Source organism: Eutrigla gurnardus (genome assembly GCF_963514095.1).
Source record: "Eutrigla gurnardus genome assembly, chromosome: 8".
In the NCBI taxonomy this organism is placed as follows: Eukaryota; Metazoa; Chordata; class Actinopteri; order Perciformes; family Triglidae; genus Eutrigla; species Eutrigla gurnardus.
Window position 1 is genome coordinate 17,221,184 of NC_139922.1, and position 25,836 is coordinate 17,247,019.

Genomic DNA, 25,836 nt, shown 5'->3' on the forward strand with positions numbered 1-25,836 from the left:
CACGTGACATTTATTTGATCTAAATAAATGTACATTTTAGCCTACTATTACTATTACTATAATAGCATAAGCAATGAAGACATGCAGTACATATGAAAGAAAACAGATTGAGGTAGTGCCAATGGAATTACATAAGGAAAACATTGTCCGTTGGAAGGCAGATTCTACCAGGGAATTTCTCTATTTCAATGATGAATGTTATGTCTGGAAAAGACAACTGTAGATTGCTAGTAATCATGAATCATGACTACTGTAAAGAAGAGAAAAAATCAACTCCCAACAGTGGAAACTGAATCCAAACTGCACCTGTGTATATCCCTGACTCAGCTCTTCCATGATTCATTAGAGGCCTTGGGAATGTTGGGCCCTCTCTAACATTCTTGGCTGTCTGGAGAAGTCTTTGAAATCCCATTTAGACTTGACTTGTTGGGACATTTAAATATACAAAGCCTATATTGAAGAAACAACTTTTTTTTTAAGTGTCAACATATGAGGGGAATATTATTTCGGTATTTCTAAAATATTGTCTATAGCTGTGGTTCAGTCCCTCTGATTAGCTTATCCATTCAACAGTTGCTGTTTCATAGTATTGCAAACAACTCTTAAGTTGAGTTTTCTTCATGACGTTTATTTTTATGGTTGTAAAAAAATATCCCTTCCAGGGTGTAAGGTTTCAGTCCAATTGCACTGGAAGGTTTGTTTTTGCGATGGTCAAGCAACCACGTGACATTTCGCATCGGACCCGCCCCTCGCGTGACGTCGTCCTTCTCCTTCCAGTCTCTCCCTCCGCTGTTAGCTCAGCAGAGTTAGCACTAGCAGTTAGCCTCCAGCAGCTGTCGGTGGCAGTCAGTCAGTCAGTCAGTCAGCCAGCCAGCCAGCCAGCCAGCCAGCCAGCCAGCCAGCCAGCCAACCAACCAGTCGGTCCGAGTGCTGGTGCATTTGTAGTCATCCTCATCCTCCTCCTCCTCCCTACCGTACACAGACCGCGGACGGCCGGGTTGTTTCACTGGGAGCCAGGTGCTTCACCTCCTCGGGCTAACGCGACCTGCGGTAAAATATTGTCCTCGCCGTCACGACAGGAAGAAGCCCTGGGACATGGCCAGACCAGAACAAATCCTGGTGCTAGAGCCACAACACGAACTGAAATTCAGAGGTAACGCTGAGGCAGAGGGCAGGGCCGGGGGCTAGCTTACCATGAAGCCGTTAATGATAGCCACTGTATCGATTTCTGCGTTGACCAGTGTGCTAATGTGTCGTTCTTTTATGTTACTGTTATTAAATTAGATGGACGTTGTGAGACATAATGTGGTTTAAAATGTGTGCACGACAACAGTGGCGTTGACAGATGAAACGACACTTCGTCTGTGTGCGACGACGCTAACCAGCCTGCTAGGTAGCATTCGGCTGGCTAGCTAGCAAGTCAAACTGCTAGCTGTCATTGCAGCGTCAGGGCAGGCCCACCGTCCAATTTCTCGAACTCAGAACCACTCATTTGCCTCATGTTTTGTGTGCTATGCTCCGATAGCGCACAAAACACCGTGCTGGGATCTAATACTTGAACTACACCTTCTTCTCGGATGTTGTTGAGAACACCAAGCTGCCAAGCAGTGACTATTCTAGCAATTTCTGCGACCAGGATGTCATTGCTTAGCCTTATTACCATGCCTATTTCCAGATATTCTAATCTAGCACGCTGCGCTTGGGAGATTTACCGTTTTCTTTCACTGCGCAACCTAAATTCCTTTCCAGCTTTTCTATATCCGGCCAGAGATATTGTGAAAATACAGACTGAGCTGGTGCGGCAGGGGTAATGGCTACTTTCTGAGATAATTGCCTTTGGGTGTGGGATATTGCTGTAAATGGGTTAAGTGATGGTAGCTGGTTGTTCAGTGATTTGTGATTATTGCAGAGCTTTGGATGCAACTAAGATAACCCAAGAAGAAGGTGCATACGCCCACCCAGTCACTGATGCTCAGTGTATCTGATTAGAGCAGAAAACGCACTGTGAGGTTACTTGTCCAACACACATTCCTAAGTACCAACTGTTCAGTTTTCAACACAGGTCAAATAATCAATTTAATATGTTCAGATGTTCTGAATGAGATACACTGTGAATGTGATCTACATGACATACAAGCAACAAGAAAGCATACTAGTAAGTTTTGGCAGAGGGCGGGGCATGAATTATAACTAAAGGCTTGCACACTCTACTGCTCTCGTTTTAATGTTTAATGAGCAGTGTTTATGATAGGCTCTGAGGAGCCCCTCACAAACAGTACTTATAAGTTCATCCTTGCAGACGCACAATGTATGTATGCATACCAGGAACACCCATCATAGTATGCACAAGAGTCAATTCACACACAGTCACTTTGCTGTTTTTCTGTGTCCTCCTCAGGCCCGTTTACAGATGTCGTCACAGCCACTCTGAAGCTCACCAACCCCACAGATAGAAATGTGTGCTTCAAAGTCAAAACCACTGCGCCTCGCAGATACTGTGTGCGCCCAAACAGTGGCATCATTGACGCTGGAAACTCCGTCAATGTTTCTGGTTCGTAAAAACGTTGGTTTTCCCATATCATTGTGTTCATGTGGTGACACTGCTGCAGTCGGATATCTGTTTTTTTATTGACTTGGTGCTTTCATAACGTGATAACCTGTAGTTGCTTTCAGACAATATGTACAAATTATGCCTATGTATTTGGTATTGGTGTATAAATGTTATAATAAATATCAGTATATTTACTCGGAGGAAAAAATATCACTACATTTATTAATCTATATTGGCCAAGCAGAAGGAGATATTTAGTGGTATATTTAGCAGCAACACTAAAACAAGTTAACTAATGTGTATAATTTTACAGGAATGCAGGCTATAACACAAGGACAAGACAATGTTAAAGCTATATCAAGTTACCAGCCAGTATGTATCAAAAATAAAACCTAGGTAATTAAAAATACCTGCATAGTTCTATCATCTATCAAGTGGGAACAATAGAAATTGTTGGTTTGTTAAATTGAAGAAATATCATTAAATCAAATAATCAACCTATTTGTATTGAACATAAAATAAAGTTTAATGGATATTGTAATATTTATTTAGTCCATATAGCCTGACACACTCCCTGCAAGGTGTTTTCTGGTGTAAGACTTCACAACTCAGTAATAATTAAAAGCTTCAGTAGCTTGAGTTGCATATTTCCCCTCTTCTGTTATATCACTATTTGAATGAAAATTGTCCCGTGCCTCTGCGCTGCATTACTATCATGGAAACCAAACTGCTATTCATTACGAGCCGTGTCATTGTTTTCTTCAGTGGCTAAGTGAATGATCATCCTGGCTGGTCACAGTGTGATCTAAATCACGAACCTGACTGACTTCTTTTCACTTGCAGGTTGCGTCATAGTTATGTGCCAATACAGGAAGTTACTCTTTCCCTAGTGTTCTGACTCTCCATTCTGTTATTGTTTCGGCCCACAGTTATGCTACAGCCATTTGACTACGACCCCAATGAAAAGAGCAAACACAAATTCATGGTGCAGTCCCTGCTGGCTCCATACGGCATGACTGACATGGAAGGAGTTGTGAGTACCACTGCATAAACTATGATTTGGGGGATTATATTATATTTTAAAACATTTACAATACTTTTCCCAAATAATGACGGTGTAATTAAATTCTGTAGAGCGTTTCCTGTGAAGTAATGCCTTGTAATTACATGAAAGATAAACAGAACTGATCTGATGCTAAAGAATCCATGCATTAACTTTCCCTGCATTTTCTTTCTTCCTGTCTGTCTCTCTTTGTGTCCACAGTGGAAGGAGGCAAAGCCTGAAGAGCTGATGGATTCAAAGTTGAGATGTGCATTTGAGATGCCTCTAGAAAATGACAAAACTGTAAGTCTAACTCTTTGGTTAATGAGCATTGTGCTACTGTAAGCATTCAATCAGTAATCGTCAGGTGTAGATGCACACAAGTTTCCTCATGTAGGTCACACAGTATAAGGAATGCAGACCTGTAATAGCCATTCACATCGCATGTTCCCTTAGTTTCTTTTCTTCCCTTTTGCTCAGGCTCCTACCCATCAATCACATACGTACAACTGTACATCACCCATTTATTCATTTATGATTTGATTTGTTTGTGCTTTCATCTCACTCTCTACCACGTCTCTGCATGTCTCTTCATCCCGTGTCCCGCCCTCCCCCGCCCTCACTCTTCTCTCCACAGCATGAGAGTGAAACCAACAAAACTGTGTATTCCTCTGCCTCCTCTGTTAAGACTGAGCTCTCCACGCTGCCCAAGTCAGCCAGTGCCTCACTGGATGACGGAGAGGTGAAGAAGATCATGGAGGAGTGCAAGCGGCTGCAGATGGAGGTGCAGAGGCTACGGGAAGAAAACAAACAGATCAGGGTGAGATGCTACAAAAAAAAAAGAGGCAATAGTCGCTTTCACACACAGTTTCTGTAAAGAACCCCCAGTGTGTGATTTCAGATATTACACATCGCATCAGCAAAAGAGGTGTGACGTTTAACACAACAGCATCTAGTTTGATGTATACCATACACGTTGGGCACCAACTTCTCCCTAAGTCACTGCCATTCTCAGTTGCTGTTGGTTAGCTGCTAAGTCCTGCTACCATTTTCATACTTCTTAAAACGCTGCCTGCTCAGCAGTGGAACAACTCGTCTCCCTCATTCCACCTCCATTCTGTCTGCCTTGTATTTTCTTCTACTCTATCACAGACTAAACAAGTTTTCATTCGTGACATTCATGACAGGATTAATTATTTAGATTTAGAGGTAAACATTTTTTTGTAGGCTTTGACAAGCTGCGTATGAGGTTAAACCAGAAAACTCTCTCAAATTGAGGCTGTAGAAGTTCAATACTTTAGATGTCATGTAGCTTTTCAAAATATCAAAATCTGTCTATATAGGTGTCAATGATAACAGAAAACTGTACCACATTCAGCATCAGTGCCAGCAGTAATGTTCTCTCTCCCAGGGTTAGTCCAGCAGCCTCTAAATAATGAAATTAGAAATGAATAACCTTATCGTGCATTTGGCAGGGCTTTTGTCCAAAGGTCTCTTCCCTAGATTGCCTACCAGTGTTGCCAACACTTTGCAGGGAGAGTAGCAGGTGGCTGTTAGAAATGTCACCAAATGACATCATGTGTAAACTTGACTTACTGTTTGACTTTCAAAGAAATCAGACGTGTAAGTGATTCAGAGGTTTCATGCTTTGCTGTAACAATCATTTCCTCACATTAAATAGCTATATTTTCATCCAGAGGTGTTTCTCCTCATCATCACTCAAAGGCAACAAAGGAGTCGTAAGAATATTGTGTTGTATTTAAGTTTGATATTTGTATGTATTCGGCTTGTGATTGGACATTTGCGACAGTGCTTGAAGGCCCCAATTGCACTGAGGCTCATCAAAACAGGCGTGGCCGCTTCAAAAAAGCCCCATGGCAGAGTGCGTCAGGCAAAACAGCTGATCAGCCTGTGGAGCGGGGGTACTCATTCAGGCAATTAAATAATAATAGATTCAAGCAGACCTCAAGCTCTTGTTTCGCTGCTGTTGGTCGACGAGAAAAACATGGCATACGGCTCAGTAGAGGAGCACACACCAGGCACACCGTACCATAGGAAAACATCTCTGTGTGCTCACCTCCATGGGCAGCAATGCTCGCAACAACAATCTATATCTGCATATGTTTATGTGCGCTGAGCTGTTTTTGACTGCATTTCTGACTCTTCTCTCTTCAATGCAGGAGGATGATGGGCTGCGGAAGAGAAAGGTGACCTCAGTGGGCGCTCCTCACTCTTCTTCCTCCTCTGCCATGGCAACCTCGGCCATGAGGGACGAAGGCCTAAGCACCCGCGTCCTGGCGCTCTGCGTGCTCTTCTTTGTCATTGGAGTCATCATTGGCAAGCTGGCCCTGTAGAGACACAGACAGACAGAGCACATTGACCGGCGGGCGGACGGCGTGCTCGGGAGGACACGTGTCAATGACAGCCACAGGGATGTCTTCTGGGTTTATGTTGGTTTCTCTTTCTTTTCTTTTTGTTTCTTTTCTTTTCTTTTCTTTTTTTAAACATTTAAGGCAATATCATGATGGTTTGTCTGGATGGAAAATAATTTAACATGTAAAAAGAGAACAAAGGAAAGCGATCCCAAGTTAAACCACGAGTGAGTGTTTTTTTTGTCACAGGTCTTGCCTTTTTTTTCTTTCTTTTTTTTTTGTAAAATAATCACCACCTCTGATCTGTTCTTTCCGTCCATCCCTCCATCCTAAATGATCTTCCGCAACTTGCACAGGTAACAGTTTGTGGTGAGGAGTGGATGTGGCTTCACGCTGGCTGAATGTCTAAAGTCTTTCATTGATTCTTAAGTCTTCAAGTTCCTCACTCACATTGTCTATAAGAAAGATCGAAGATCCTCTTCTGATAATCTCTCTTCCATTTATTACTGATAATCTACAAGAAGAGGTCATCAGTGAAAGGCTTTTTTTCTAGATTCAAACTCGATGTATTGTCTTCTAAACCGTATGTAGTAAAAATGTGAGCCAGTAGAAGCTGTGTGCGTGTGTGTGTGTGTGTGTGTGTGTGTGTGTGTGCGCATCCTTGATTTTTGCCTTCTGCAGGTGGGCTGACGTGACTGCGTGTGGATGTTTTTATGTGAGGAGATCACAAACAGTGAATTCACAGGCTGTTTAAGAAGGAAGGAAGAGAAATGGTTTAATAATACAACTGTCATATGTACTGATTTCCTGTCCACAACCTAAAAATGGGGGTCTTTGTTGAAAATCTGATTAAAACGTGATCGTTTTTGTCGCTAGGGGGTCAGTAGAAATCCAGTAAATATATTTCTTTGTGGCCTGATAACCTGATAAAATCAATATTACAACAAAGACTTTATGCTGCATGGAGATCTAGTTTTAAAACAAAGAAAAAGGTGCAATTCAATAAAAGGCATCAGATTTTCCCAGTTTACGCTTTAATTTTCTTGATAATTGAGACAAAAACTCGCTCCCTTAAAGCAACTTGTCATGCATAACCAACTCGGACCTTTTCAATATATAACATAGTATGTAACAATAGCTTGGGCCACCTTGTTTAATTTTGCCCATGAAGTATTGTATTTGCGTCCTCTAGTGTATTACAGCAGGGTTTTTTCTTTTCTTTTGTTTTTTTGTCTTATATTATCATGTAGCCAGATGCTTCTGTTGTTTATAATATTCAAATGCACTATATTCAAGTGTCCACTCTGCAGTCTGCATGAAATGACCTGGATTTATTATGGGTTTGTTTTTTTTTTGTTTTTTTTTAGTGTTAAAGTTATATTGGCAAAACAAAAAAATACTGTCTTCACAAAAGGGACCATCTTGAGTGTGGTTTATCAGTGTGTGTGTATGTGTGTTTTGTTTCCTTTCAAATATTTTTGCTTTTGCGTTGGGCTCTGGTGGTCATGAGATAACTTGAAACAACACAGCTGTATTGTCTCGGCTGTCACGTGACCATCTAAGCAGGTTGTTAAAGAGAAAAAAATAATAAATATCTGTATTTTTTTGTTGCCTAAAGGAGCTTGGGGAGGAGATAAGTGGGTATGTGGGTGGCTGGGAGGACTGACCTGTGAATACACACTACATTAAAGAGAAGAGATAAAAAAAGAGGCATCAGCAACACATGCAAAGATACAGGCACACAATAATGTAATCACAAAGTAATTGGATACTCTTTTGTATGTACATAAAAATAAAGACTTAAAAAGATAACTGGCAAAGTTATTAACATTCTGTAGTAAAGGAAGGAAATAATTAAACAACCACCATCAATCATGTAGCATCATAATGAATTAAAATACATACACCCCCAACTGTCTGCTTCTGTGAAAAGTTTAATTTTTCTTTCTCATGAAGTTTAGATTGTGTGTGGCTGCAAAAAGATTTTGAATTAAAATTATGGAGTTATTCAGTACTGAATAATGTTCTACACATGAAGATCTTGACATGGGAACATTGTGTAACGTCTGCACCGGAAGCTTGTGTGAATATTGGGCCACGATTGGCTTTCAAACTAATCATGATGTCACAAATCTTGTTTTTACGTGCACATCTAACACAATGTGTGTGTAAGATAACATTAGATACTTATTTATTAGTCCCAAGGTGGGGAAATTTACAGTTACAGCAGCAATGGGAATAGATAAAACAGTTCATGCTAATATCGTGGTAAGTAGCATAACCTTTTAATTTTAGAAAAATAAACTTAAATAATACATGTTTGCTAAATCTCCTTAATGTATATAGTTTATAGTTTGTTTTACCTCAAATTAAACTACGATGATAATTAAATAAGCACAGAAGTAAATCCAGTATCCGAGAACTACATATAAAGGCACATTACAGAGAAAAACTATTTTAAAATAAATGAGTACACAAATAGAATAATAGATTAAGAATAAGTACAAAGATCTTCTATGTCTTGAAGTACAACGTAATGCGACGCAGTAATAGTGAGTGCTCCAGTTGTCCAGCAGATGGAGACAGAGATCTAACAAACACCACCCGCCCCTCATCGGGCAGCATGACGTCATAGGGCCTTATCCAGGAAGTAGAAAAACATCAACAATCCTTTTAGGTTTGAGGCTAGGGCGAAGTGTCAGTGTAGCCTAGCAGCGAGGTAGCTAAGCCCTATTTCCCCTGGTGTTTCGCACATTCGTTTCATTTTTATTTTTTTAAATAAATAGTGTCATTGTAGCACCCCAGGTATGTCGTTGTTTGCGAAGATATTTGGAGGAGGAGGTGGAAAAGGAGGAAAGGGACCGAGCGCACAGGAGGCGATCCAGAAACTCCGAGAGACGGAGGAAATGCTAACGAAGAAACAGGAATTTCTAGAGAAAAAGATCGAGCAGGAACTGCAAATTGCAAAGAAAAACGGCACGAAAAACAAAAGAGGTGAGACATCGGGGGCGCGATTTCCGATAGTTTCTTTGCTTCATCCCCAAACTGGTCAACAACCCTGATGTTAGCACGTTAGCTAAGTTGGCTAACTTTCCCCATTTGTCAGAACTGTTGGCAGCCTCACCTACCGTCTATCGCGGCTGCCACCTGAGTATAGTGGATGTTATGTCGGCTGTGTGCCATGTTGTATTATCTCATGACTTATTATCGGTGTTATTTATTTTCACTGGTGTAACTTAACGCCAGCCACGTCGCCCCGATCTTTGGTCGTATTTTTTTTTTCCGTCCGATTGATTCGTGGCCATTTAAAAAATGTAAAAGGTGTGGCAAGTACAGATACGACTGTTATCCTGCTGCAGGGAGTCAGGTAATCAAGCCGTTGGCTCAGTGTGACAGGACAAAGGTGCAGCATCGGAGTTGCACATGTTAAAAGGACGTGATATCACTGCCAGAGAGGTGGGCGTGTTTGCAGCTTGGTAATGATGGGGAAAACCAAAACGACCCATGAATTTAAGAACCTTGTCATCAGTAATGACGGGCAATATGGAAGCAAAAGTATTACAGTAACCAGAAGGAGTGGTATGGCACCTGGTCACATAAAGCTCATGAATGTGGTTGGTTGTAGAATAAATGATGATTATTACATGTCTACAAATGCATATTTACATATTTGACTAGAATACAGACCACGAGGTCATCACAAATGTATGTTACGCTGCATTCAATAAAATAACAAAGGCTTTGTTGCTGTGCCTTGCCTGAATAGTTTGTACATTGTTTGTACGCCTTAATTATTTCCTGCTCCAGCTCCACAAAGGTTGATTATGAGTCTACCTACCATGACACTGTCTGATTGTTTCACTGGTTTGAGTAAGTCGTTTTGGTTGGCGTCGCTACTGTGGTTGACTTTTTAGTATGATTAGTGTGTAATCATTTTATTCACGATTCCGCTCGGTGGTGGGTCAATGTGACAAAACAACCCCCATATTTCACAGTCTTGCCTCTTGTCATTGAATGTAATTTCTATGCAATCTATCGGAGGTTGAGCGAGTCGTCCTCTATTTGGAAGATAGGCGGTTGGTTCAATCCCCGGCTCCAGTGACCTCAGGCAGGACACTACATCAAATTTCTCGCAAGGGCTGCGCCATTGGTGCGTGAATGTAATAAATGTAATCAATTTATCGTTTAATTCCCTTCTGTCTTTCTTTCCTCAGCGGCTTTGCAGGCCTTGAAAAGAAAGAAGCGGTATGAGAAGCAGCTCGCCCAGATCGATGGCACGCTGTCGACCATCGAGTTCCAGAGAGAGGCTCTGGAGAATGCCAACACCAACACTGAAGTGCTCAAGAACATGGGCTTTGCTGCCAAGGCCATGAAGTCTGCCCATGAAAACATGTAGGAGCGAGCACCCAGTTACCGATTTTATTGATTGCTGGATTGGCCTGTTAAAAAAGTTGCTTTTAATTGCCTATGTGGGACTGCAGGGAGAGTAAAAAAAGAGTCTGTTCCAAATCAATAGAAAGATTATGAGAAATATGCTTTGCTCATGAGGATTTGACCCATATGCAGTAATTTCTCCCTAAGCCAGAGCCATGAGCACTGCATGTTATTATGATATCAACAGACTTAAAAAATAATATGAATAATATAAAAACAGACATTCTTACACATTTCTCTGCCAAAATGCGAAAATACTTCTAACTTTTAACTTATGAGTTTGTGTCTGTAAATGAGGCTTGGTTAAAAGGAGTTATAGTGCATTCTGGTTAACTTCCACATGAATCGTCACCTGCCTGTTGTTTCAGGGACATTGACAAGGTGGACGACCTGATGCAGGACATTACAGAGCAGCAGGAGCTGGCCCAGGAAATCTCTGACGCCATCTCTAAACCTGTCGGCTTCGGAGAGGAGTTTGATGAGGTGGGAAACGTTTTTTCAGACATTTGATTTGCAAAAGGTTAAACCCGGGTAGAGCAAAGCTCATCATCATCCTCGTTATTTTGAGAAACATCAGTTTGTTGACCAAGTAATGTGTGAGTCATTACTTCGGCATTAAGGCTGCCTTATTTTTGAATGGTCTTACTCATCGACAAACGTCACCACAATTCATGGTATTCGGTCGTTTTCGGGGACAATGCAACAGAATAAACATGCTTTCTCAAATCGACAACTGACTTGAAGTATTTTGAGTAAACTCTCATAAAGACTTTCCCCACCAATTGTACGGATAGCATGAATTAGTTGGTGATTATCCTCATCTTCGTTTTTGTTTGCTGTGTTTGTCAGGATGAGCTGCTGGCGGAGCTAGATGAGCTGGAACAGGAGGAGCTGGACAAAAACCTGCTAGAGATTGGGGGAACAGAAAACGTGCCCCTCCCCAACGTGCCTTCTACTTCATTACCTTCCAGACCTGGTAAGAGCCTTTTTGAAAGACTGATACAACAACTCTGTGAGCCTGATTGCAGCATCGTTTTTTGTTAAAGGAATACTTATGTTTAAATATGTGTGGTTACGTGCCAGACTGCAGTAACCAGGTAGAGCCTCAATGACGTTGTTGGTCAAGGCCAAGAACTAGTCTGGCACAGCAGTAGCTTAGCCCCAAACATCCCCAAATCCTCATACAGGTCTGAGTGGACATCCATCACATTATCAGACGCAATTATCAGAATCATCTTTATTGGCCTAGTAAGTGTGAACACAAACAAGGAATTATACATATACAGAAATATAAATATATGACACACAACTAAAACAAGGATGACAAGCTGAATAAAGGTAAACATAAACATTCGACAACGATGTATTGGACATATGAAACAATACAATTTTCCCACTTGCCAATTCATAAATAAAAATTTGGGAGTGAGAAGTTGATCCAGGTCTGGAAAACCAGCCAATCAGCTCATCACACAACCAGCGTACTAATTCATTCACGTCTCTCACATCTGTTATTTCTGTCTTTTCACCCCTGAAGCCAAGAAAGAGGAGGACGAGGACGACATGGAGGACCTGCAGCGCTGGGCAATGGAAGCCATGTAAATGCAGGATCTGCCACATCATACCTGCATCAGAGTGGGAAGAGGAAGGGATGGGGGGGTTGGGGGGGATTAATGGACTGACAGGATGTTGTGTATGAGTATATTTTTGTGTGTCTGAGGAGAGCTGACTATCTAACACTACATAAAAAAACAAAAATGCTGTAGACTTTGTTTTACTGTCCCCTACACAACTATAGAGGCCTCCGGGTGCTCAGAAAACGAGCCAGCCAGGGCGTTTCTATTGAAGCTCTATCACAGTACTTTGGCAAAGTCACCTCATATTTTTACCCCAAATTTTAACCCAGTACTAGCACTTAACGATTATTGTACTGGACTGGGCTATTTCAGCAGCCGCAGAGTTCGTACTGAGGTGTAACGATGGTCTCCTTGGTGCGATAAGGGAGTTGTTGTCAGATTAGTGTTACAGGCTGCATGGCGTTGCTGACGTCACTGGATGAGAATGACATTTTCATGGAGGTTTAACCCTCAAAGATCTATTTCTGACTCTCATATATACCTGTGTTTGTGGCGTTAAACTGGCTGGATGTAGTTTTTTTTTCTCCTTCTGGACAAAAATAACATTCTCTCTCCTTCTTGTTTTTTTTGTTAATGCTTTTGAAGAGAACAGCTCAGCATGAGCTGGATGAAGAAGCTATGAGCTGTGTGTTTGCCAGAATCCAAACCTCCTCTTTATTTTATTTTCAGGCTGCGTGCTTTTGTCCTTTTTCCTCCTCCTCTTTCCCTCATGTCGCCATTTCAGCGACTTCTCCCTCCCTCAAAGGCGTTCTCACCAGTGGTTCTTGTTATTTGGTGTAAATATCCCAAATGTGTCTCTTTTTATATACTGTATTTCTGCCATCACTGAGAGGTTGTGTTGGGGTTGTGCGAAGCATGCAACAACGGGAAATCACAATACAGATCACATCGCACGGCTAGGAAGAGAGATGTTAAACCTAACCATTTCATCCTGCTCTGTCTGTCTCGGTCCTTGCCATAAGGGTTTTTGTTTCAAATTGTATAATGTTGAAAAAATAATAATAATAAACTATTGTCACATGTTATTAACTGCATCTGGAAGGGGATGGTGGTTTGTAAAAGAATAGATTATAGTCGATCTACAACATTTTTTGAGTTTAAAGAGTTAATTCCTTTAGTTTTTCAAAGTCATGTACATAGGAAATAAAACATAACACAAGGACGGATGGACAAGCATGTTTGCATTTCTATGTTTTATTTATCCAAATGAGAAGATTATTTGCAAAATCATTAAAGGTTTTCAATTCTTTTCTTCTTCTGTTTTTTCTTATTTATGTCAGAACATCATAATCCATAATTTTCCAGAGCCTGAAAGTCTGATACCTGCCAAAAACTCAAATATATTCAGGTTACTTTCATAGAAAAGCCACAATCCTCATATTTTTTAACATCTGGAGCCATGAAATGTGTTGCATTTTAACCAGAAAAATATAAAAAATATATATATAAATGAAAATGAGCATCATTCCAGTGATGATCCATTGATTAATAAGCAAGTCCTTATAGCTGTAATTCAAACCAACACACAGAGAGAGCCAAAGATGTCAGCTATTCTCTACACAGTGAGTTAAACATTGTGGACACCAGCATTGTATGAGAAATCTCAAGCAACGCATGAGTAGATAAATTCCTGGTACATATACATGTTTATTCCGTTGTGAAAAAGCACTTTTAGTCAGTCAGCCTGGTTTGTCAAAAGTGCAAGAGAATGGAATTCAATCCCACAACATCAGATGACAACACATACACATCTTTTACCAAGCAGTTAAGACAATGGATGATCAATCCAAATACATGTCAGCACTAAAATAATTTGTTGTGAATGTGGTCTATTGGCTAGCAGGCTCAGCATAATATGTATTTCTTTTTTTCTTCCTTTTTTCACTGGTGCTCTGTATTCTGCACTCTGTTTGTTCCGTGATGTTCTGTTTTGTTCTGTCCTGCTTAAAAGGACAGAACTCCACAGTTGGAGTTGTTGTTTTGTATCCTTTTTATTTGTATTCTTTTTTACATTGATACCATGGGACTGCAGATGAAAATTAGCCCTTTGGCTAATTCTGGCATTTTTAACCCATGTATGATCATGTGTTTGCACTGTCCCCTTCTTAAATAAACTGAATTGAATTGAATTGAATTCAACTTAGTAATGAGATATTGGTGTACCTGTACAACAATAACTGCTGGCAATGTTATGTTCACACGTTTTAGATTTATTTCAGCTAGTTATGTCTATACTATAAATGTGCTTTACAAGACAAAAAAATTAGCCTTCTCCCCTTGATCCTAAATACAGGTTAAAGTGGTAGAAAATGGATGGATGGAAATAGATACATAGATTTAAGTTTTATAAGAGATTTTCTAATTTCAGATTATAGGACTGATGCAATGTTTTATTCAAATTCATTTTCAAATGAAAATCTGAATATGTGTATTATTTATATTATATATGTTAGATTAGATAATTAATGATATGTTATTGATTTGATTGGGTAGAACAATAATTAAAGAAGCCAAACAATACATTTTAATTGAAGAAGGGGCATTCAGAATCAATATATTGGTAAATATATGTACATACATCATATTTGAACAGTTTTGGTGGTGCATTTCTGCTCTTGAACACTCAACGGGACGCAATGTCGCAAACTAATGACGCCAGGATTTGGCGACTTTGCGCGTGCGTACTGCGGCTCCGACGCTGATGCAAGACATTTTCGGCGCAGCATTGTGGCACTGATCGGGGAACAAAAATAGCCAAATTTCAGTCACATTTCAGCCTGTAAACATGTCCGGAGACGAGGTAGGTCACCTCGAATTGTCCGCTGTCTAGTCCGTGTCGGTGTGTAGACTTGTTGGGTGAACACGGTTGAGTTATCAGCTCGGATCGGTGCTGAGTATGACTTTGGGCCTCGGCACCGCTGCTCCCCTCCCTGAACGCACCACCTCTCACATGGCTGCAGCCAAGCTAGCAGCGGACCGACAAGACAAAACGACGCGGAAAAACCCAGCACGCGACTGTTTCACGACGTGTCGCGTCGTGCAGAGTATTAATTTCCTATGTGGTTTATCAATCTGCTCTGTCATAGCCGCTAGCTACTCGAATTAAAGGGTCGAAATTCGCTAGCTAGCGTTAGCTGGCCGCTAGCTAAGCTGCGGCGCTATCTAACAATGTTCTCTACCGGACACACAATGCTGCCGCTAACGTTAACGGTAACGGACAGTTTCACACCCGGCCACAGCTGTTAGTCGTGACTGATGTAACCATCAGAATTATGCAAGTCAACATTGACACAATTAAATGTCACGAAATGTGTTTTATTTTCTTTCTAATGTTAAATTAATTCAAAGTTATCGTTGGTCACGATGACAAACCAGCCCAGTCATTCAGAACATTGCATCAGATAACTGAAAAAACAATAGCCGTTGAGACGAGAAGGAGTATCTCTATGTATTAAGTGACTCACAGCATCTATATTATGCTATATATCGATTTATGCCACTGTCACACAAAATACTAGTTTTCAATGGCTGGTAGGCGTCTCTTGTGTATCTGCATCTCGATTAGTTATTTTCTTGATCTATTTTTTTTTACTCCATAAATGAGAATATAGTGAAAGATCCCAATTTCCCAGATTCCCAGTTGACGTATTCAGATTCCTCCTTTTATCCGACAAATCGTCCAGAACGTGAAGGTATCTGATTAGCTATCATTTGATTTCAAGATGCCTGTAACAGATGGACTTTGTTGATGGATATGATAGAGAAATTAGTTTTTGTCAACTGAATATTTCATTATTGTCATAAATGATCCATCACAGGACAGGATAGATGTTGAATAACTCTTTTATTTCTATATATATATATATATATATATTGTTACCAGCTGACTCATTAGGAAACTAATGGTTAAATTGACACCCTGTTAATGTCAAGTGGGCAACAATGAACATAATAACGCTAAAATCATAGAATTGCAAAGATGATGTCCTGCCTCTTTGTCTCATCTGTTTTTGGGTGTATCACGTCATCCTGTAACTAATAATGATCACAGTGAAACATGCTGAAAATGATCTGCCGTGACCCAGCGTATACAACTGAAGACATTTTAAGAAAAGGAAGTTAATATTTTTCGTCATCGTAATATAATAATATAAACATCACAGACGTGGGAGCTTGGAAACAATAAAGTATTGAGCAATTGATAATGATGCACATATATTACAACAGAAAATGTTGAAGTTAATAAAATTGTTAGTTATAAAATTAAATTTTCTCTCTTTTTTTCTCCTTCCTCAGATGATTTTTGATCCCAATATGACCAAGAAGAAGAAGAAGAAGAAGAAGCCCTTCATGCTGGATGAGGAGGGAGGAGAGGGCGTGGGAGGAGAAGAAGCAAAGGAGGTTGAGGCCAAGGAGGCTGAACCAGAAACTGGAGATGACAAGGAGATGGAATTTGATGAAGATGAAGGCAGGAAGAAAGGTTAGAATAAGAGAAGGCGATGCCTTAGTCAGTGTCTGTTCTTCATGAGGGACGTTACACTGTACATGTAACCACCAGCCTGCATTTTGTTGGAATTAAACCAAGTTTGTTTTGTCTTCTCTAGAGCCGTCTGATGATTTGAACGACTTGAACTTCTTCAACCAGAAGAAAAAGAAGAAGAAACCCAAGAAAGTATTTGAAAATGAGGTCGAGGAGGGATTAAAGGTGGGTCACTGCTAAACCACCACCATATATTCTTCTTCCTCCCCATCACTTGTGGTTTATACATGTCCTTTGCATCCTTTTTTCCCCTGTCTGGTCATTTTACAACAACACTTGTTATTCCACTTATACGGTTGCCTTCTCATGCCTCTTCTCTATCTGCTGTTCTTAACCACATACACGACCGCTGACTTTCCCTTCTCGTTGGTGCGATTCAGGAGCTGAAAATTGAAGGAGAGCAGACAGAGGTATTGGAAGAGGACAACCTGGACCTGATGCTTCCTACCAAAAAGAAGAAGTCAAAGAAAGTGGACTTTGATGAGGGAGAGTTACTAGAGAAGGATGACGGTAAGAACAAGGCACCTCATGTTTAAAGCGGAGAATTAAAGGAAGAAGGGTGTGTAATAATATTTTTGTATGATGCGTTTCCAGCTTTGGAGGATGATGAAGGGAAGAACAATGACGGGATCTCGTTCAGCTCCTCCACAGGACCAACCTGGGCTGGCACTGAAAGAGACTACAGTTATGATGAGGTAGGACAGCTGTAAACACGCACACACATCCAAGACTCTGCCATACACAACTCATTCTTCACGAGAAGGACGGCCGGTTTGTGTTCAGGGGAATTGGAAGATGCAAGTCATGGAAATGTATTTTTCTCCACTCAAATGTCATACTTCCTCATTGTGTATGCAAAAGCAGAAAATGAAAGATGAGTCGAATAATGTCACGGGAAAAAAGGAGGAACAGATCTCAATTGTTAACTTAACTTCCTGGAAATTGGAATAAATACAAGACTGTCTTTTTTTTAAGGACATCATTATATCTGTGGTCCATAAATCGTCGTAGAAATCATGTGGGAAATCGTCATGTTTTAAGATGTCTTTAGCATTAATGGAATCCAGTGATACTTGTTATTTCATTATTTTTTTAATTGATATCCTCCATCTCAGCTCCTGAACCGAGTCTTCAACATCATGAGAGAGAAGAACCCGGATATGGTGGCTGGAGAGAAAAGGAAGTTTGTGATGAAGCCTCCTCAGGTGGTCCGAGTGGGAACCAAGAAAACCTCCTTCGTCAACTTCACAGATATCTGCAAACTGTGAGCCTCCCGCTCTCCTGTTCACCTCTCACACTGTCACTGTCTCGTCCAGTTGACCCCATTTAAGTATTATTTGCAAACTGACCTCTCGTGTACTTCATCACAGGTTGCATCGTCAGCCTAAACATCTCCTCGCTTTCCTGTTGGCTGAGTTGGGAACGAGGTAAAACAATTTTTATCTTTTTTTCTCATAAAATTCCAGACAATACAGTAATTGGATTTTGTGTCAGTTTTCGGCAAAAAGAAACATTTCACGTGTGCATTGTTCTGAAAGTTTGATTTGTGTTTTGGTTTTTGTTCACAGTGGTTCCATAGACGGAAATAATCAGCTTGTGATTAAAGGCAGATTTCAACAGAAACAGATAGAAAATGTGTTGAGAAGATATATCAGTAAGTATTTTTTTACAAAGGTGTCTGCAGGGAAGGGGGCATAGCAAGGAAAACCAACAAGGGAATGTGTATAATAACATCCAACATTCACATTTAATTAATTTACTTGTTCTTCTTTACCAAGAGCATCTAAAACAATGTGCAGGTTACTCCTGTGAGTACTTCACTGCTAATAACCGTCTTCTCACCTCTGCAGAGGAATATGTGACGTGTCACACCTGCCGCTCCCCAGAGACCATCTTGCAGAAGGACACTCGCCTCTATTTCCTGCAGTGTGAAACGTGCCACTCCCGCTGCTCCGTCGCCAGCATCAAGACCGGCTTCCAGGCTGTGACGGGCAAGAGGGCGCAGCTCCGCGCCAAGGCCAACTAAAGAGCACCAAAACTGGGCTCCCACTCCTCTTTCGGCCCCTCCCTTTCCCCTCAGAAGGGCTGAAGCTGGGGTCGGATGCCCCCTTGATTCGTGAAAAGGACTCTCTGGATCGAACTGTGGGAGGGTTTGGCTGTTTAGTTGTGGGGTGGCCTGACCAGGCAGGGAGTGAGAGAGAATCTAAAGCTGACAGATTGGGTTCAGGCACCATAAGATCGATTTGTTCTCTGGCTTATGAACCATCCACCTCCTAGGTTTCTTTTTTTCATTTGCTGTGATTCCTGTAAGAAAAACCCTGATTTAATATGGCTTCTTCATTCCTTCCTCTCCCACTTTACATTCGCCACATATGAATATTTCTTTGGATAAGGAATATTTTTCTCCATGCGACCAGCCAAATTGTAATTGTTTAGCTAAGTTGATCTGCAATGATGGAGCATAGTCGCTCTGTTAATTGTAAGCGTGTGGCTCATGTGTTCCCCTCTACTCTTGAATTCTACATCGCTTCAACTCAAGATTGTGTTCCTGATTCTGGTCCGGCCCCAAAATCACAAAACTTGACAGTCTAGAATTTTCTGCACTAGCTTATCAAAGGTAGAATTCAAAATCAATCGGCTGGAGAACAAACAGGAACGTTAAGTAATCTGCGAAAGGCTCTGAACGGAGACCGTATTTTGATCATCTTATAGAAGAGATGAGCAGAGTCAAACAAATGTGGGTTGATGAGGGGGGCACCGTCTCACTGAGGACTCTAGAGGTTGGTTGTGAAACGGACATAGAAATTCTACGGTTTGTTCGGGAGTGCTTTTGTGGCATTCGACCAAACATCAGAGATGTGATGTGAAAATGAATAAAATAAATTTTGTCAAGAAGAGCAGGTTTCTTGAGCTCATGCCATATCCCGTAACTCACAGTTACATGCAAATGCCCCCCCCCCCCCTAAAAAAAAAAAAATCTCGTGAGCAAGCCCCTCAGATAAGTCTGACAAGTGAGATTTCAATAAATTTACACCACAAGGTAGCCACGATGTGAAGAGCTTCATTCCAGTGATGCAGGATGCTATCTGACATACTGTTCTTGTGTGAGAAGAATGTGGATTAGAAGGACTGGCTGAAATAATTTTAAAACCTGGTTTTTACAAAAATAAAATATTCTACTCTCTCTCGATTATTTCTCTCTCTGTGTGTCCTTACATCCGTGTTCCCTACATTTCGTTTTGTACAGAAAAAATCTCTTATTCAGTATTTATTTAAAAAATATATTTTATCATGAAAATCATTATAAGTTAGTAATTTGTTTAGTTCATTGTTAGGTGCCATGTTGCTGCTGCAGCTGGAGGCCAAATAGTGTTACTTAAAAATAATGTATTTTTATACCTGAGAAGTTGTCTTATTTGGGTCATTGTAAAATCTACCAAGTTATGTGTATTAACAAAAACAAATAAATGGTGTATAGGCTGAAAGTATATATTAACTATACTAATAACTGATTTTAAATTTTTTGAGACACTGACATTGGAGTACTTTAATTTTAAAACTTACATGACACTAGCGTAAAGCACCAAGACGATGCAATTTGTATTTCACCCAAGGCCAATACTTAATGATGATCAACCCACTCATCCTTCTCAATTATCAGCCAACGTTAAATTACTAAACTGCTTTTGGTGACATGGTGTTTTTTTAAGTGTCGGAGTTGTTGAAGTCCATATTTCTATATGAGATGTATATTTTAATACTCAGAAAAAATAGGATATACTTGAAATTTTCATTTTAAGTTTAACCTTTAGCTTCCTTTTTTTCTTTAGTGATAAGAACATTTACTGAAGAATATTTTTTTTTACCTAATTGTGCTTTTAAACAGTCAGTTTACACAGTATTAAAGGGAGACATCGAACTCATTCACATAAAATTGAAACGTTGATACATTGAAAAAAATCAAACAGAAATGAGTACCAAACAGAAACATTTATCAAATCTTGTTGCAAAAGACAGTCTAGAGAAAAGAAGCGCAAAGTCTGCATAAAACTAAAATAATCTGAGGTTGTTACCCCTCCAATCCCTTATTTGTCTTGTCAATGTCCCTCCAGTCCAGTTGGTGGCAGTAATGCAGCTCTGATTGCTGTGCCGACAGACGATAGAAGAAGAAGGAGAGGAAGAAGACGAACAAGAAGAAGAAGTGTAGTGCATGGTGCTATCGGCTTTCGGCGACATCGTTGAGATTGGAATCGAGTCGTGGTGAAGAAAAGGCGAGAACAACGTTAGGCGTGAAACCATGCCTCGTGTTTATATTGGACGACTGAGCTATCATGTCCGCGAAAAAGACATCCAGCGTTTTTTCAGCGGCTATGGAAAGCTCATGGAAGTCGATTTGAAAAACGGGTGAGTATTTTTATGAAAATGCAAACGCGGGGTTAGCCTAGCATCAATGCTAACACTTCGTGTTCCCGAAATCGCTGCAGATAGGGAAACTTTATATATTTGAAATAAAATGTATTTTTCAGTCATTAAGTCAGCTTGTGAACTTAAACCTGCGAGTTGTTTTGTTTTTTAGTGTTATTTCCTCAACTTCGCACGACAAATGTCGCATGGCCAACATGGCGTCTTTGTGTTTGCACCGATGCGGAGCTAGGCCCAGCTAACCGTACCTAGCTGGCTAGCTAGTTCAATGTAAACGCAACACATGGCGTGCTAAACTGGATGCGACTTTGTTCTTTATTATGGCTGTATTTTCTGTGGCTCTATTATTCAAGTGCGTTTTTTTTTTTTTACAGCTATGGATTCGTGGAGTTCGAGGATAACCGGGACGCCGACGACGCCGTGTACGAGCTGAACGGGAAGGAGCTGTGCGGGGAGCGGGTGATCGTCGAGCATGCCCGCGGGCCGCGGCGAGATCGAGATGGCTACCAGGGGGGTTACGGCGGCGGCGGCGGAGGAGGAGGAGGGGGAGAAAGAGGAGGAGGAGGGGGAGACCGAGGAGGGGGAGACCGAGGAGGTGGTGGTGGTGGCGGCGGCGGCGGCGGCGGCGGTGGGCGCAGTAAGTGCAGTCTCTTACAAGATACTCTCTCTGCTCCTTGGGGTGAAGTGTCGATGTGGACAGAACAGAAAGCTTTTTTGTTGTTTCAAACTGGCGCTAATTGACAGACGTGCAGCATAAGTTTACATATATGTAACAATTTCAGGCGCACTGTCGAGGTTTATAATCAGCAGCCCGCACTCCCATAGTGTTACGTGGTTAAGTTTTTCTATGGCTCAGATTGCATGGACAAGGTTGCTATATTTATAGTGGTACTGTACTCCATTCATGTTAAATGTGTGTAGCAGTAGGCCCATGCCCACATGTTCCTGGTCTTCCTTCTTGCTCAGGCAGGTTAATATTTTTCCCCTTGTGTCTCATTCTGCTGAGCACAGTTCTCATTTTCTACCATCAAGGGTTGGTGACCTGCTGGTTTTTGCTCCTCCCTAGTGATTATGGGCCACATTTGATTGGTCTGTAGTTCATTATCGGGGTGGAACAACAATATGCACGTCGCAGCCCTCAAATAGCAGAACTCAGGCTGAAGAGTTTGCAGTAGCTAAAATAACTTGAAAGCAAGGCTTTCCTTTTATGGATTACAAAGTTCTCTTGGATGATTATTTTGGTGAGCCATGTTTTAAAGGCATGAATTTCCCAATTGGTGTTGTTGGAACCAAAGTAAGCTTATCACAAATGATCACCATAAACCTAGCTAGTGTAATTTTAGCTTAATCATTAAGACAATAACATTTTCATGTGAAATGTATATATATTTTATAACTTTGATATATATTTTTTATATTCAATATTAACAAAAGTCCTTGATGTTTCAATTTGAAAGAGTCCAGTTGCGGCTGAGGCTGAGAGTCCATTGAGGCTAAGATGACTGGCTAAGATGACTGCCTGTCCCGTTTGGCCTTGGCTTTCACCTTACAATGTGTGTGTGACCTTTGCCCCCCCCTTGATCCTTGGCTGACCTAACCGGAAGCCATGATGACAGCAGCCTTTTGCCAATAGACCAGGGGTGATGGTGAGGATTGCCATTGGTTTCTATGTTGACAGCAAACATAAGTGGAGCAGCTCAAGTAAAGCACTTACAATCAAAAGAAATGTTGTAAGTGAGAAAATGGGAAAACCAAATTTCAGACCGACATCCGGTCAAATGCCAAAAGATTGGTGTATATATGTTTGTTTTTTTTACACCGATCTTTCTCAATTTGATCGAACAGTATCCGTAACCGCAACCTATGTGGGTACCTCCTTTCTGTTTGTGTTACAGGGTTCGGAGGTCTCGAAAGAACATCACTGTTCATTTGTTTGTGCAGCTAGACCATCACAGTGTGATGTACCGGAGTAAGACAGGCTTTGTATTGCCGGAAACAGATGCAGTGGTGTTCTTTGCAGCAGAGAACAACATCAAAATGCTGAACAATACAAACGATACAAAGAGCCCGTGTAGTGGCCTGTAGATCACTTATCTCAAGCTTTGTGTTTGAAAACGGGATTACAGAGACTCCTTTCATTTAGTTCAAATTTATACCCCCTTGGACTTTTATCTGGCAGGTCACTGTCTTGTGTTCATTTGATAATCCAGGCCTGTAGTTCTTTGTGTTTTTGCCTCTCTTTTTTTTGTAATTTCTAACTTTTTCATGTGCTGTTGTTTTTAAAGGTAGCAGTGGTTATAGCAGCCGTAGCCGAACTGGCAGGGACAAGTATGGACCTCCAGTCCGTACTGAGTACCGTCTCATCGTGGAGAACTTGTCCAGCCGCTGCAGTTGGCAGGACCTCAAGGTACATGTTTGAACACAAACCATTGTTTTTCCTCGGTACATTTAACTCTGGTGACTTGTTGGATTGAGACCGAATGTGAGCATATTCATTTATTTATCAATTTATTTTTTTGCATCTCACAGGACTTCATGCGGCAGGCAGGAGAGGTCACTTATGCAGATGCCCACAAGGAACGAACAAATGAGGGTGTCATCGAGTTTCGGTCCCAGTCGGACATGAAGAGGGCCATTGACAAGCTGGACGGTACAGACATTAATGGACGGAAGATTCGTCTAGTGGAGGATAGACCTCGCAAACGAAGGTCTTACTCTGGCAGCCGCTCAAGGTAGGAGTACACACACACAAAGCTCCTTTGGCTCTGCGTTACCAACAAAGTTGTTCCCGTTTTTGATTGTGTGCTGTCATCCATAGATCTCGTAGTCGGCGCCGCTCCCGCAGCAGGAGCCACAGGAGCTCCAGGAGTCGCTCCCGATCCCGCTCCAGGTGAGACTGGGTTACAGATTAGGAATTTTAAAGTTTTTACATTACATTTTTATCCGTAGTTTCACCAGTCTTTAAATGGCTGCTGCGTAAAGGGCCTATTGGATCCTTTTGCAAGAAATCAATTCACTTATTTTTTTTTTTTAATGTGTGCAGTCATATAAAGCATATGCATTTTCTTTTATTCTTTACAGGTCTCGTTCCCGTAGCAATAAGAGACATCGCAATTCCCGCTCCAGATCTGGAAGAAAGTCTCGCTCCAAGTCAGGAGACAGCAAATCACGATCCCGCAACCGCAGGTCCCGCTCTCGATCCCGCAAATCTAAATCTCGCTCACGCTCTCGCAAATCCGGGTCCCGCTCAGCCGACCGTAAATCCGGGTCCCGCTCAGCCGACCGTAAATCTGGGTCCCGCTCAGCTGACCGGAAATCTAAGTCCCGTTCAAAGAGTCGTTCAAAGGTAAAGTCAGAGCGGGATTCTCGCAGTCGATCCAAGGAAGTGTGTGGTGACAAGTCCCGCAGTCGTTCAGCTTCCCCGAAGGAGAACGGGAAGGAGGAGCGTGTCGCCAAGTCTCCCTCCCGCTCCCCATCCCCACATGCGGAACAGCGAAGATCCAAGTCCAGGGAGAAACGTTCAGCCTCCCGCTCAAAGTCTCGCTCAAGGTCCCGCTCCCGTTCTAGATCAGCTTCTCAGGATTAGTGGAATTGGATATGGGAGGCACGTCTCATTATTGAGCTTGATCCCTATGCTGTACATATTGAGCAGTGTTGTCATACTTGCTTATTTTTCCTAGCTTGTCTACTTTTCTCCTTCAAGTGTGCACTTGTCTTAAACATGTTTTAGATACAATTTTATTAGAGGATGCGCCACATTAACTTTTGGTTTCTGAATAGCCTCTAAAACACATTTTCGCCATGATTATTTTCCAAAACCTTAATTTTTATACAGCTCGAGATGGGACACGTCCCCGTCTCCCCAAAAAATTAAACTCCATCTCATTTTGCGACGGATCTTGTTTAGTTGGTAGATTGCTACAGTTTACTAGCGTTGTTTTTCTGGATCAACCATCAGACAGGTTGATGCAACAGCTCTGTTTCATGCTCATTCAACTGCATGAGTTGTTGGAGAAAAGTAGCATTTGGCTACAGCATTGAAGCGGTTTCCCTTTTTGAACTGCAGTCTCAAAAATTGCTTTCTTAAGGAATTGGCCATTCTGGTGTTGTCTTGCAGCACTCTAAAATGCACAACCGGGATGCAAGAACTTGAACTGCGTATTTACAAAATGAATAAAAGTTTGTATTTCATGTTTGAACAACTTGCATTGTAGGTGGACTACTATGGTCCCCTTTTAACCTCTTGTACATAGACCATGTGATCGGCATCGAAAACTGATTTCTTCTGTTTGTTGCTTACTTTCTTTTTTTGTAACATTGAGCGGGTGATCTGTGGAAGACCTTGTACTTTCTGGATTTCTGTTTGCCTAGAGCTTCAAATGCAATGTCCCATTTTTCTCGCATTTACTGCTTCGCTTTGATTGCAAGCCTGAAAGTGACTTTCAATTTGTATTTCATCCATCTTTTTTTCTGCAAGTTATATCCAGGGGTTGAGGGTTTTGTCAAGCCTGTTTAAAGTACAGCAAATACATGAGTTTTTGTACTTGGAAGGGTACATAATTCAAATCTCTGACGGGTGTTTTTTTTTTGTGGTGTTATGAGTAATACAATCAGACTTGCTGAATGCGCCCCCCCCCCCCCCCCCCCCCCCAAATCTCCATCTTGTGGAACAAATTTGTTTTCCCCATCCATGCAACTTGGATCCAACAGAAAAATATACTTTTTTTTCCTTTTTTTAAAATTGTATGTTCAATTAAAGATCTTACTGAAAATAATCCTGCCGTGTGCCTTTTTCTTTGTGTCGGCATCACAGAAACCTTGACTGCAGTATCGACATG

General features: G+C 41.2%; 4 protein-coding genes across 5 annotated transcripts; all 4 read left to right on the forward strand.

Annotated features, from left to right (window-relative positions):
- Window positions 1–816: 816 nt before the first annotated feature.
- LOC311017015 (vesicle-associated membrane protein-associated protein B-like) lies at window positions 817–6,492 on the forward strand. 2 transcript variants are annotated; one of them, XM_084015111.1, is made up of 6 exons: window positions 817–1,153; window positions 2,399–2,551; window positions 3,481–3,584; window positions 3,816–3,896; window positions 4,282–4,413; window positions 5,774–6,492. In XM_084015111.1, the coding sequence occupies exons 1-6, from the start codon at window positions 1,096–1,098 to the stop codon at window positions 5,945–5,947; spliced, it is 702 nt and encodes a 233-aa protein (XP_083871237.1). In that variant the 5' UTR covers window positions 817–1,095; the 3' UTR covers window positions 5,948–6,492. The 2 variants fall into 2 exon arrangements, with proteins under 2 accessions (XP_083871237.1, XP_083871236.1); XM_084015110.1 differs by having other exon boundaries at window positions 826–1,153; window positions 4,231–4,413.
- Window positions 6,493–8,642: 2,150 nt separating this feature from the next.
- On the forward strand, window positions 8,643–13,285 carry LOC311017344 (charged multivesicular body protein 4b-like). The gene is made up of 5 exons (XM_084015591.1): window positions 8,643–8,959; window positions 10,180–10,357; window positions 10,768–10,882; window positions 11,249–11,375; window positions 11,937–13,285. The coding sequence occupies exons 1-5, from the start codon at window positions 8,773–8,775 to the stop codon at window positions 11,999–12,001; spliced, it is 672 nt and encodes a 223-aa protein (XP_083871717.1). The 5' UTR covers window positions 8,643–8,772; the 3' UTR covers window positions 12,002–13,285.
- Window positions 13,286–14,705: 1,420 nt separating this feature from the next.
- Window positions 14,706–19,766, forward strand: eif2s2 (eukaryotic translation initiation factor 2, subunit 2 beta). The gene is made up of 9 exons (XM_084015874.1): window positions 14,706–14,836; window positions 16,333–16,516; window positions 16,641–16,741; window positions 16,957–17,086; window positions 17,171–17,271; window positions 17,692–17,840; window positions 17,947–18,003; window positions 18,145–18,230; window positions 18,427–19,766. Exons 1-9 carry the CDS (start codon window positions 14,822–14,824, stop codon window positions 18,600–18,602), a joined length of 999 nt encoding a protein of 332 aa, XP_083872000.1. The 5' UTR covers window positions 14,706–14,821; the 3' UTR covers window positions 18,603–19,766.
- A 999-nt stretch (window positions 19,767–20,765) lies between these two features.
- srsf6a (serine and arginine rich splicing factor 6a) lies at window positions 20,766–25,773 on the forward strand. Its single transcript, XM_084015869.1, has 6 exons — window positions 20,766–20,980; window positions 21,373–21,635; window positions 23,284–23,405; window positions 23,528–23,730; window positions 23,817–23,888; window positions 24,080–25,773. Exons 1-6 carry the CDS (start codon window positions 20,874–20,876, stop codon window positions 24,582–24,584), a joined length of 1,272 nt encoding a protein of 423 aa, XP_083871995.1. The 5' UTR covers window positions 20,766–20,873; the 3' UTR covers window positions 24,585–25,773.
- Window positions 25,774–25,836: the final 63 nt, after the last annotated feature.

Bases quoted from the DNA above. Each gene is read 5' to 3' on its own strand.
- LOC311017015 (XM_084015110.1), top strand. From the start codon at position 1,096: ATGGCCAGACCAGAACAAATCCTGGTGCTAGAGCCACAACACGAACTG. The intron at 2,552-3,480 runs GTTCGTAAAAAC...TTCGGCCCACAG, and splicing joins AAACTCCGTCAATGTTTCTG to TTATGCTACAGCCATTTGAC. The intron at 3,897-4,230 runs GTAAGTCTAACT...TTCTCTCCACAG, and splicing joins CTCTAGAAAATGACAAAACT to CATGAGAGTGAAACCAACAA.
- LOC311017344 (XM_084015591.1), top strand. From the start codon at position 8,773: ATGTCGTTGTTTGCGAAGATATTTGGAGGAGGAGGTGGAAAAGGAGGA. The intron at 8,960-10,179 runs GTGAGACATCGG...TTCTTTCCTCAG, and splicing joins CGGCACGAAAAACAAAAGAG to CGGCTTTGCAGGCCTTGAAA. The intron at 11,376-11,936 runs GTAAGAGCCTTT...TCACCCCTGAAG, and splicing joins TTCATTACCTTCCAGACCTG to CCAAGAAAGAGGAGGACGAG.
- eif2s2 (XM_084015874.1), top strand. The intron at 17,087-17,170 runs GTAAGAACAAGG...ATGCGTTTCCAG, and splicing joins GTTACTAGAGAAGGATGACG to CTTTGGAGGATGATGAAGGG. The intron at 18,004-18,144 runs GTAAAACAATTT...TTTTGTTCACAG, and splicing joins TTGGCTGAGTTGGGAACGAG to TGGTTCCATAGACGGAAATA.
- srsf6a (XM_084015869.1), top strand. From the start codon at position 20,874: ATGCCTCGTGTTTATATTGGACGACTGAGCTATCATGTCCGCGAAAAA. The intron at 21,636-23,283 runs GTAAGTGCAGTC...TTGTTTTTAAAG, and splicing joins CGGCGGCGGCGGTGGGCGCA to GTAGCAGTGGTTATAGCAGC. The intron at 23,731-23,816 runs GTAGGAGTACAC...TGTCATCCATAG, and splicing joins TACTCTGGCAGCCGCTCAAG to ATCTCGTAGTCGGCGCCGCT.